Raw genomic sequence first — 12328 nt, 5'->3', positions numbered from 1 at the left:
TTTGATGGTTTCATCTTCCTGTTTAAGAAATATTCAAATTTAAGAAATGATTAGACATTGAATAATGAACAATTATACTTTGAACGAAACAAATAAAAATAATAAAATATATAAGTAGGAACAAAATTATAAACCTTGCAAAGAAACAAATAATATTTTGATCAAGACAGTGAGAAGGTGTGATAATATTTATGTGCAGATGAGAGTATATATAGATAAATAGAATGTGTTTGAATTTTGGGATTGTTCTATAACAAAGGAACAAAGGAAGGTATAAAAATAGTAAATTTAGAGCATAAAATTAGGAATTTTTTTCAACCGTGGACTAATAAATCATATCAATCAATTAAATTATATGAATCAATTCCAATATATCTAAAAATAGACCCAAATTATGATATGATTTAAATTTAAATTGTAATCATTGGGTAGGTAATTTTATATTAAATCATATAGATCAAATATCAATTAAACATACTAATCAAAATAAAACAAACTGAAAATTGGTATAACACCTGGTGTGCGGCAAAAATATATTATGAAATCCAAAAAATAAAAATTCGTTTCTTGTCAATGAACATAACAAAAGTTGTCAAACAAAATAACAATTGTAGATACTATGTAATACCTAATGGTTTAGTGAGCCGACATGTGGTCGATCAATGGTGAAGACGCATAGATCGGACGAAATCACTAAGAGTAAACTTCCAGACGTTGAACAGGAACATCGATGTGAAAGGTTGATTTGCCGGATTCAATGAAATGAAGCTCGAGATCGGTGGAAGATAAGGAATACTTGATTTAGGCGATTAGGTTAAAAGAGTTTCCATATTATGAAAGAAAAAGAATGGACCGAGGGATGTGAAAACAGGTATAGTATACCGGTGGGTAATCCATATTCATATTTAATATTCAATTCAATATTAAATATTCATTCAATATTCAATATTCAATATTCCATATGTATTCAATATAGTCAATAGTCAATTCTTTTTTATTTAGGGAATTAATGAAATTGTTAGTCAATGATCAATCCATATATATTCAAATGGGTTAGGAAATTAATGAAATTGTTTTTGATTTATTTTATTGTTTAGAAAATTAGATAAGTGAATGATATCATTGAGAACATAGGAAATAGGCCAATAGGAAAGGGTCATGTGGACTCAATCTCAATTGTTTTAATTAAGGGTGGCAAACCCAACCCAAATAGATTGTTTTGGGTTAAGATAGATAAACTTTAAAAGTAATATGGGTTAGGATGGATCATAGAAATTCTTCAAGTGGGTCAGGATGGGTTGGAAATATACAAGTGAGTTTCATTTATAGGTTAAGATGGGTCCAAACAAAATATCCAAGTTATCCAAAATTTATCTAATTTAAAATACCAAAACTATCACGTGCGAAACATAACTCATCCGAAACCCAAAAAACGATCAAAATAAAACAAAAACCCCAAACCGACTAAAACGAAACAAAAAAACAAAAACGAAACTGAACCGAAATAGAAAAACGATCAAAACGAAACAAAAAAACAGAATGAAACCGAAAAACTGACCAAAATGAAACAAAAAAAGCGAAATGCAACTGAAAAGCTAACCAAAACTAAACAAAAACACCGAATCGACCAAACAGAAGCAAAACTGAATCGAAATAGAAAAAGGACCAAAACGAAACAAAAAAACCGAAATGAAACCGAAAAGTTGACCAAAACGAAACAAAAAAAAGCGAAATGCAACTGAAAAGCTGACCTAAATAAAACAAAAACACCGAACCGACCAAAACGAAACAAAAAAGCCGAAACGAAACTGAATCGAAATAGAAAAAGAACCAAAACGAAACAAAAAAAACCGATATGTAACCGAAAAGCTGACCAAACCGTAACAAAAAAAACCGAAATGCAACTGAAAAGCTTACCAAAATAAAACAAAAACACCGAACCGACCAAAACGAAACAAAAAAAAACCGAAACGAAACTGAATTGAAATAGAAAAACGATAAAAAAAACGATATGAAACCGAAAAGCTGACCAAAACGAAACAAAAAAAAAAGCTAAGTGCAACTGAAAAGCTGATCAATACAAAACAAAAACACCAAATCGACCGAAACGAAACAAAAAAACCAAAACGAAACTGAACTGAAATAGAAAAACGACCAGAACGAAAAAAAAGAGAAATGCAATTGAAAAGCTGACAAAAAAAAACAAAAACACTGAACCGACCAAAACGAAACAAAAAAACTGAAACGAAATTGAACCGAAATAGAAAAACGACCGAAACGAAACAAAAAAAAAACTAAATTGAAACTGAAAAACTAGATGAAACATAAAAAAACTAAATGAAATTTAAGAACCGGACTAAAACGAACCAAAAACACCGAACCGACCAAAATGAAACAAAAAAACATAAACGAAACTGAACCGAAATAGAAAAAACGACCAAAACGATACCAAAAAAACCGACATGACACCGAAAAACTGACCAAAACAAAACAAAAAAAACGAAATGCAATCAAAAAGCTTACCAAAACGAAACAAAAAAACTGAAACGTAGCCGACCAAAATAAAATAAAATGAATCGAAACGAAACAAAAAAAAACGGAATGAAACCGAAAAAACTGACTAAAACAAAACAACACTGAAATCGAAAAAACCGAGAAATCGAAACCGAGCAAATAACGAAAGCGACCGAAATGAAAAAAAAAAACAAACCGAACCGGAAAAAAAAACCCCAAAAAACTCGAACCTGAACCTGTACAAAACGGATTTTTTAATGAACGAGAATGACGTGGGAAACATTTTAGTTGTTTTACATTTTGTGTTTTTTATTTATATTTTGAGTTATTATTTTTTTAATAGTTTTTTTTAATATTTTTTTGAGATGTTTTTAAAACCCTTTGTATGTTAACCTTCACTTGGGTCAAGATGGTTTAGCTTTACCCATCTTGACCCATATCCATCATAACCCTCTATTTTAAAAATCCATCTTGACCTCATACCCATCCTGACTCATACCCATCCTGACCCATCACCCAAATCCAACCCAACCCACTCACATTGGCGAATATATAAGCGTAAGCATATATAAACATAAGCATAAGCAACATTGCCACCTCTAGTTTTAATAGTATAGATAGATTGCATTAGTGGTATATCATCATATCATCATATCATGTCTAGTTTTGTCTACTGATGTCAACAGGTAAACCCTGCCCATCCGCCCGTCAAGTCCGATTCATCAAGATTTGGTTAAGTTCAGTTCAAGACCATCCGTCAAGTCGGGGTCATCAAGCACACATCAGGTCCAGATCAGGGAATAGCGGTAGCCGAATAACGTAGTCTACCCCGCATAAACGACTACGTAGAATTAACGGCTACCCCAGAACTCAACAGTCAACACCATATATACTATGACAAGCACAGATCAACTCCTCACTCCCAATGACCCTTGGTATATGCCAGAATCGGAACCCCACCAAGGTGTTTTACAACATGCAAGTACACAGCAACGTCTAGCAAGGAGATTACAAGTGGTGAAACAAAAGGCCAATATATGGAGCTCGAATTATATTCATAATCATCTTTCTAATGAACGCAGGCCATCAAACTATTATCAAAGACAGTAGAGTGAACTCGATCCCCCAAAAGGCTAAAGAATCAAATACCATCAATAAAATAAAAAATCAAACGGAGGGCTGTACATTGACGCCCACTTTCATTTACAATCCACAAAACAATTCAATCAAACAAATTTAAAATCACAAAACAGAGAACCAACATTTTGACCTTGAACCAAAACAAGTTAGAACAGCATATGGCAAACAAACACATCCTAAATCTAGTAGAGCTTTATTCTGGTTTCAATTGATTTTCGGCAAATAGGGCACAATTGAAGAGTTTGACCGCATTCGCAACATGTCTGCAAAAAACACACATAACAGAGTTGACTATACAGATCCAGTTGACTTTAATGAGCACAAATGAAGATAATCCAGTACCTGGTGACCACAGCCAAACGCCATATCCTTCGGGTTAGTGAGACAAATGGGGCATACCTACAACATATGTAAATATAAGCATATGATAACATTTGATCATCTGATCATCATATGTAGCAGAGCTATTTGTACCTGATTGTCATATGTAGAATTTGAAACAGGTGGGCTCGTGCTCTGAGAGCTCATTTGATCATAATAGGGCCCGGCAGAATGAACAGGACTCTTTTGACCATAATAAGGCCCAGCAGAATGAACAGGACTCGTTTGACCATAATTTGACAGTGAGCTCTTCTGAAAGCTACTTGAATGTGACGGTTTTGAGCTGCTAAAAGATGATGCATGAACCGGTGGAGGAAGTGCAACCCTGTTAGGAGAAACCCCTTTCCGACCACTGTAAATTCAAACAAAATAAAGACGGTTAAGTAGTGGTTACACTTAACCTGTTTACTTATAAACGGGTTGACTCTGAGTTATGTTGGTTACCCGAGTATATTCAGTTCAATTGTTGCTTTATACTGAGTTGGAATTTCCATTAAAGCTGAGAGAGCAAATTCCGTCTCTTTTCGTATTGGAGGCACATTCTTTGACATGATTTCCGTGAAATTAACAAACTAACATACAAAAAATAAATAACATAAGAGCATATATCAACAAGGTATGATCGATAATCGTTTATGTGTTTATTTAATAAACGAACAAACATGAACGTTTTTTTTTGTTCATTTAGTGAAACAAACGAGTATGAACGCATTTTGATTTTTCATTTAAGTTCGTGAACGTTCGTTCATTTATATTCGTTATTCTACGTTTGTTTGAGTTTATTCGTTTGTTTACGTTCATTTAGGTCCGTTGCAATTTAGTCTAGTTTTATCGAACTTTTAAGCCAAACATGAACAATTATGTTGTTCATTTATGTTTGGAACCGTCCGTTTACACTATTAACAAGTGAACATAGATAATCAGTAGCACGCTCATTTTCTTAATGAACGAACATGAAACACTACCCGTTTAATTGTTCGTGCTCGATCGTTTGTTCGGTTAAAGCTATAAAAACGAACACAGACAAATGCTCCGTTCGTGTTCATTTACAAGCCTGGAAATAACACCGAACGTGAAATTTTTGCTTACCTGAAAATTATCAAAGTCGCGAGCAGGGATATTATCATCAAATTCTCTCATCATATCCCAAGGCCCGTCTCCAACTCCAACTAACACAATCGAGAGTGGAAGTTTGCTAAAAACAAAAGAAAGGGAATTATATTTCATTATGAACAACTTTAATTGTAAAAGATAATGCATACAAAAGTTTGCAAACAAACACCTTGCTTGAACTATGGCGTCTACGGTTCTTTGCTCTTGTGGACTTAAATTGCCAGGCTCGGTATCGACACTTCTTGTTACCTGCTCGATAATATAATTAGAAATTATTATACATATTATATTCATACCGAAGAAAGATAAAGGGGGCAATTTCATGTATACCCCACAAACTTGGACAATCTCATATATACCCATGCAAAACTAAAAATATAATATATGCCCTTGCAAAGTAATTAAAATATCAAATTTAGACAATTCTTAAAAAAATTAATAAATGACCAGTCTACCCTTATTTTTCTAAAACTTAAAAAATTTCATATATATCATCTTTAACTTCAAAAAAAATTTCTATGCCCATTTTTATCTTAATCTTCTTTTAGCTATTTTTGACTTGATATTTTTTTTTTAATTTTTACCCATGAACAATGGTTTTCTCAAAATTTAGATTGCTTATCGTTCGATAATCATGCAATAATACCTGTTTCGATTATCTGATTCGAACATAAAGATTCGATCGTTAGATTATCTGACACCCAGAGAACAAATGAGGAGAGACGATGGTTTAGTTCACTTGCTTATCGTCGATGTCGATCAAATTCCTTAAAGTTGGGTGTTTATGATATTTTTTATCTTGGTCGGGTATATATGAAAATTCTCAAGCTTGTAAGAGTATATATGAAATTAATCCATGACTAATCAATAACACGTAAGAGTATATGAAATTTAGCTTGTAAGAGTATTTTTTATCTTGGATGGGCAGGTACTAAGAAGTACCTGCCCATCTGCGATAATCAATAACACGTGATACTGGCCCCCACTTTGCTCAACAATAGTCATAGCCTGTTCAATAACAGGGGCAAATGATGTTGGTCCTGTAACAAAATAACGAATGAACAGAGTATAAAAGAACCACCAGCTACAATTACATAAAAGGCAAAATATAAAAAAGTGTATAAAGTATATATCAAACCTGCAAGCTTTAAATGGGGGGTGATTTCTCTGTACCTACTCAATACTTCTTCAAAGCCATTACAAAATCTCTCTTCTGGATAAAAACTGAAAACATCTTGATCATGCGTTGATGCTGCAAGTTGGTAGCAAAATCAAAATGCAATATCTAAGATTTAAGACAAAGATTATCACTATAATCAAAGTCATATACCATCTCCAAAACCATAACATGGAATCAAATTATCCTCATCAAAGGCAGCTAATGTTTTCCCAATAATAGTTATTGCTTGCTCGTACGGATTCAAACCATCTCCAATATAATGTAGGCTTTTTCGGTTGAAAGACCTTGAACCTGTTTTAGCCAATAAATAGTTAACATGTTTTTCTTTAAGTATTGTGATTAACAGAAAAAGACAAGGATAATATAGTTACCGACTTACCGGTCCATTCATTGCTCTTCGTAAAATCAATACCGACAATAAGGTTAGAAGATTCAAGTCCTGCCCGTGCAAGAGCTTCAGTCACCTGCACAAAAAGTGAAAGTATCTATATATCATTCTACTCATAATGAACTTTTATAACTCATATAAGAAACAATACACATAAATGTAATAGTTTACACTAATGTAACCATTATAAAAGTTCCACCAAAAGAAACAAATTATTAGCACTAACTTGCATAATATTACAAAAGCATGACGTATTTTCGATAAAGATATCTCCGAGAATCACCAGATTCAATGATTAATCCAAATAGTAAAGACAAAATCCAATTGTATAATATTATTATCTTAATACAATAACACGATTGACATGGACCGACTGACCACAGGATCATAAATCATAATACATACAAATTATACATCATCCGACATCAATCCATACATACAACTAATATACCATTTGAAGCAATTCTACCTGTTCCAAAGAAGTGTAATTATCTGCGATTCTGGAATACCTCCGGTCAAGCTTCTTCTGCGGTCTAGACGGAGCGGGTGCAGGAACAGTTGAAGGAAAAGGTGCTGCATAGTGCTGTGGATACGCGGGATACGCCTCCTGAACGGGATAATTCTGAATGTTTTGCGGTGGATACGAATAAGACTGCTGAGGACTACTCCCGTACTGGCTTCCGGTAAACGACGAGCTCGATTGGAACGATGATGAGTGCCTGTAACTACCCTCTTTTGAACTCTTTCCCCCCATCAATACAAATTATCTATCTAAGTCTCTCTCTGCAGAATGAATACGAATACATAATATATATTATTATTAATCGGCAACAGAAATAGAAAAGTATCCTGGAATTTAAAAGACGACTGACTGACAAATTCACGAGAGTAAAACCCTAAGAGGCGGTTACGGAGAAACTTCGCCGACATTATACTTATACACGCATTAATAATAATTTCGTGTACGACTTGGAAATCGATATTATTATTATTATTATTATTATTATTATTATTCATGAAAAGATAGAAATAGCGGAATTAGTCGGTTGCACGTCAACCTACCGCTTACGCTATTAATGACTAATTATTATTATTATTACAAGGTAATAATCAAACTAGATCTGAAATCTGATCTGAAATTAAATGCGTATTAGAATTATAAACCTGGATAGTGTTAGCAGTTGTGGTAGAAGGTATCAATGGCGGATTGATTCCGGCTGTCTGCTAAAAGGAATAGTGCTTTTTAGACGAATTGATTGGTTAGTGTTTGTTTAATGGAAGAAGGCACAGCACATGGTGGGAATAAACGAAGAGAAAGAAAGTCTACGCAATTTCTTTCTTTCTTTCTTGGTTGCTTTTGATTGATTATGTTTAGTATAAAATCATTTGAATTGAGTGTTTAGTTGACTTCTAGGCCACACGTTCACTAGAATATGGATATATTTTATTTTGTGATGATAGTGAAATTGGATAGAATATATGTATATAATATAACAATTTCAATTATTAATATCCCGGAGGAAATAAAAGTTTTAAGCCTTTCTTTGGATATTGTCGTGCCGAAAGAAAGTGAGAGTCAATTGGGTTCTATCATCTATGGAAGAAATTTGATATACTAGGTATATGAGTTATTATTTGGTTGTTTTCGTTGACTAGTTGTTTCAATTAAATGCTTCATTGAATTTTTTATTTTTAAAATTTTAATATAAAACAAAAATAATATATTCCGAGACATAAAAAAACAGTAAATAAAATATTCTTATTAAATATACATGAGTCTCATTAGCTTAATCTAATTTAAAAAAAATGATTTAAAATTAAAACAAAAATTTGTGCATGTGCATTACTGTGGGAACTCGGTTGATAACGAGTTGATTCGCTACGGTAAGTGATATGTGGTTGAAAGCATGTGTTTATAGTGTGTAATCTCGTGTATTTTGCTTGTTTATATGTATCGAACACGAGTATTTTGAGTGGTTCTATGTTTACATGTGCTCGGAGATTAAAAAGAACAAATTTGGAGCACTTAGGATGACAAGTAATTGAGTTACGGGCAAAAAGGAAGCAATTGAGGGGTGTTCGGAAGTAATTCGTGCGCATCTAAAGTAAAACGGGCATATCCGGGGCTAGAAAATGAGTTACTGAACCCATAATATATGAATTTTGGGTTGCTTGATGAGAAGAATATGAAAATGGAGTAATAGGAGCCGTAAAGCAGAGGCTGAAGGCCGTAGCCTACGACCCTGGCGTAGGCTACGGTGACCTGGCCGTAGGCTACGACCAGGTCTGACGAATTTGTGTTTTGGGCTTCTTTTGCTCCATATTTAAGTCGGGAGAAACCCTAAATCGATAATTCTTGATATCCTAACATCTTCGGGTGATTTTGGAACCATCATACACCATTCTAACACCTAGCGATCACTATAATCATACATGCTTTCATCCTTTCACTCCATAATCATGCTTATCAATGTGAAGATGCAAGGATAAACTATTTGTAGCCATCTACAGGAGTAGGGTTGTGATTGTGGTTAGACTTTTGATGTTTTAAACCTTGGTATTTGTCACACCCCGACTTATGGCCTAGGCGTGTTGTAACATCCCCAAAATTTCGATCCAAATTTGACAACTTAGGAAAGTTGAGGGATCAAAAATAAGACAAGACATACGCGATGGGCCGTGATGACTCACGATCACGTGTCACACTCTGGTGACACGTGGCAAAACGACGAGACACGTGGCAGAACGTGTCAGAACACGTGGCGGGCATGCAGAAAGGTACCCGTCGCGGTACACGACAGTGTTGAAAAAGGAACCCATCGCGTACCGCAATGGGATCCAAAATTTGCTATAAATAGGGAAGGGATCGGCTCATTTGCAGCACACCTCTCCACTCTCTCTCTAGATTTTTACTCTCTCTACCTCGGTTTGCGTGCCGAACACTGTTTTGCGTGTCACCGACCTGACAATCATTACCTTATAATCCGTACCAAATACCGGTGTTTCCTCGAAGTGCGTGCCACTCAAGAAACCCGACATTCCGTCTCGAAGTACGTGCAAGACCCGGCGACCGAACATTGCCTCGATTTGCATGCCAAGGAAGGTGGACCAAGAATGCCTCGATAAACGTGCATATAGAGTAGAAGTGTTGCTCGTATAAACTTAGGAAATCTAACTCCGAATACCCGTGCAAGGTAAGGGGTTCTGCATAAGTTATTATTTTATTATTATAGATGGCTTAGACCATAGTCGAAGTTATAGCTGAACCTTGATTACGAATAAGTATAATATAATCTTTTTTAAGTAAAGGTTATAGTCAAAATAATATTTCTTTATGACTAAGAAATATAGTATAAGAGATTATAATTATGAATTAATGTTTCTTCTTGAAGAAGAAACTCAGAATAGACGTTTCTTTCTGAAGAAGAAACGTAGCATATAAATGGTAAATAAAGAAAAGGACTAAAGGTCCAAATGTTTTTATCAAGGTTAAAAGCTATGCGAAATAGACTAAAGGTCTAAAGCTAGATCGCTGATATAGTTATTTATACAAAGGTTATTCTCGTACTATAGGTCCGAGGTAACAAAACAAGAGGAAGAGAACAGAGATCAGGAATCAGTATCAGAAACTGATTATAAACAGACAAGGTGAATACGCCCCAAACCTTTTATATTGAGTCCATATGTTTGCATAGGATTTACGAATCCTTAAAACTTTGTGTACAATAATAAGAAACGGACACTCTGATTAAGAGTATACATGTGTCTGGATCCAAACATACATGGTGACTCGGCATTTTTCAGAGGCCATGCATATCATCAACATGCCTTTGAAGGTATACGGGACTGTTCAGAGAAATGATATTGTGTATATAATTAATTATACATGGTACTTAGGGTAATTTGATCACAATTTAGTTGGGTGCCTAATGAGTAGTCACAAAGGTATTATTGTTGGTTTCACAAAGGTATTGAAAAGATATTTTAGAGTCAGCGTTATTCACCAGCTTTGTGCTGACGTATTTTCCCACCCATGTTACAGGGAAACAAGAAAGGTTAGAACATACAAGCAAGAAGGAATAGAAGATTGGAGTTATAGTCATTAGATGTTATCTGATGGCTCAGATATTTTAATTCAAAATATTACAAAGAGTTATGTTTTTTTAAAGAAATGTATTGTAAACGATGAACGGGTATTTAAACCCGACCTTTTAATAAGTTTTCAAAGTAATAATATTTTATTAAAGACTTACGCTATAAATCGCAACTCTGATGTATTTACAAAAGAGGTACCAACTTTGGTCACACGCCTAGGCCCTAAAGTGGGGTGTGACACGTGTGACCAATAGTTGGTACTTGTTTTGTAAATACATCAGAGTTGCGGGTTTTATTTTAGCGGAAGTCTTTAGTTATAAATATTCATTTATAAAATGTTGGATTACAATATCCTTTCAATGTTTACAAAGTATGTTTAAGAAAATAAATTTTTTTCAGCGGAAGTCTAATATAATATTATAATAATTGAAAGCTCGGGTTTAAATACTTGTTTGATATTTCAAATATCTTTCATTATAAAACATGATTCTTTATAATATATTAATAAAAAATATTTGAGCCATCAGATAACATCTAATGACTATTTCTCCAATCTTCTATCTTGTCTTGCTTGTCTAAGCCATTTATGATAATATAATAATAACTTAGGCAGAACCCCTAACTCGCACAGGTATTCGAAGTTAGATATTCCTAAGTTTATACGGGCAGCACTTCTACTCTATATGCACGTTTATCGAGGCTTTCTTGATCAACCTTTCTTGGCACGCAAATCGAGATGATATTCAAGTGTCATCGGGTCGTGCACGTACTTCGAGACGGAATGTTGGGTTACTTTTGGGTGGCACGCACTTCAAGGAAAACACCAAGTATCTGGCACGGATTACGAGGTGATGATTGTCGGGCCGGTGGCACGCAAAACGGTGCTTGTCACGTAAAACAAGGTAGAGAGAGGTGTAATTCTAGAGAGAGAAAGTGTGGGAGGTGTGAGGGGAATGGGGAGCCTCCCCTTTTATAGTTGATTTTGAGTCCCATCGCGTATCCTCTTTTAACTGCGTCATGTATCGCGACGCCGCCATTTCTTCATGAATGCCACGTGTCGCCACGTGGCCTGACACGTCTTCCACGTGTCGCCACGTGGCCTGCTGTGCTGCCACGTGTCACCTGGGTGTGACACGTGTCCCTGAGTCGTCACGAACCTTCGCGATACGCGATGGCCGTGTCCTTGGACTCATCGCGTATCGTGATGGGTCCCTGGATATTATTTTTCAGTTTTAGTCCCTTAACTTTATTAGCTTGTCATGTCTGGGTCTAACTCTCGTTGTCTAAAAATACTAAGGCGGCTCTCAAAGCGGGCCGCGGCGATGCGAGCGTGCAAAGTGCGCCATCAAAGCGCCACATTGCGCCCTTCGTCCTCGCCCAAGCCCGTGCCCGTGCTCGTCGAGTGCTCCGCACCCTCTGCTAGGACCACTAGGTGCATATTATGCCTAAAAGAATATTATTATGGAAAATCTCTTCCTTATAAAGAGCTTCCATTTCTATACCACTTTCCATGTGGG

The 12328-nt window shown here is 35.3% G+C and overlaps 1 protein-coding gene across 2 annotated transcripts; it reads right to left on the bottom strand.

Annotated features, from left to right (window-relative positions):
* Positions 1 to 3533: 3533 nt before the first annotated feature.
* Positions 3534 to 8091, bottom strand: LOC143568476 (E3 ubiquitin-protein ligase RGLG2-like). 2 transcript variants are annotated; one of them, XM_077054631.1, is made up of 12 exons: positions 7881 to 8091; positions 7186 to 7499; positions 6708 to 6792; positions 6479 to 6619; positions 6287 to 6400; positions 6091 to 6188; positions 5318 to 5397; positions 5125 to 5230; positions 4480 to 4607; positions 4129 to 4387; positions 3997 to 4053; positions 3534 to 3917 (listed from the first exon to the last, which is right to left on the bottom strand). In XM_077054631.1, the coding sequence occupies exons 2-12, from the start codon at positions 7468 to 7470 to the stop codon at positions 3837 to 3839; spliced, it is 1434 nt and encodes a 477-aa protein (XP_076910746.1). In that variant the 5' UTR covers positions 7471 to 7499; positions 7881 to 8091; the 3' UTR covers positions 3534 to 3836. The 2 variants fall into 2 exon arrangements, with proteins under 2 accessions (XP_076910746.1, XP_076910747.1); XM_077054632.1 differs by lacking the exon at positions 7881 to 8091 and having other exon boundaries at positions 7186 to 7513.
* Positions 8092 to 12328: the final 4237 nt, after the last annotated feature.

The sequence above is a fragment of the Bidens hawaiensis genome, unplaced genomic scaffold (genome assembly GCF_021521415.1).
Source record: "Bidens hawaiensis isolate Kalapana, Puna unplaced genomic scaffold, B.hawaiensis_p1.1 tig00023994_1, whole genome shotgun sequence".
Classification (NCBI taxonomy): Eukaryota; Viridiplantae; Streptophyta; class Magnoliopsida; order Asterales; family Asteraceae; genus Bidens; species Bidens hawaiensis.
Note: the sequence above shows the minus strand (reverse complement) of the source record. Positions and strands in the feature narration are given on the sequence as shown.

Bases quoted from the DNA above. Each gene is read 5' to 3' on its own strand.
- LOC143568476 (XM_077054631.1), bottom strand. From the start codon at position 7,470: ATGGGGGGAAAGAGTTCAAAAGAGGGTAGTTACAGGCACTCATCATCG. The intron at 4,608-5,124 runs GTAAGCAAAAAT...TTTGTATGTTAG, and splicing joins GCGACTTTGATAATTTTCAG to TTTGTTAATTTCACGGAAAT. The intron at 4,388-4,479 runs GTAACCAACATA...TTGAATTTACAG, and splicing joins ATTGAACTGAATATACTCGG to TGGTCGGAAAGGGGTTTCTC.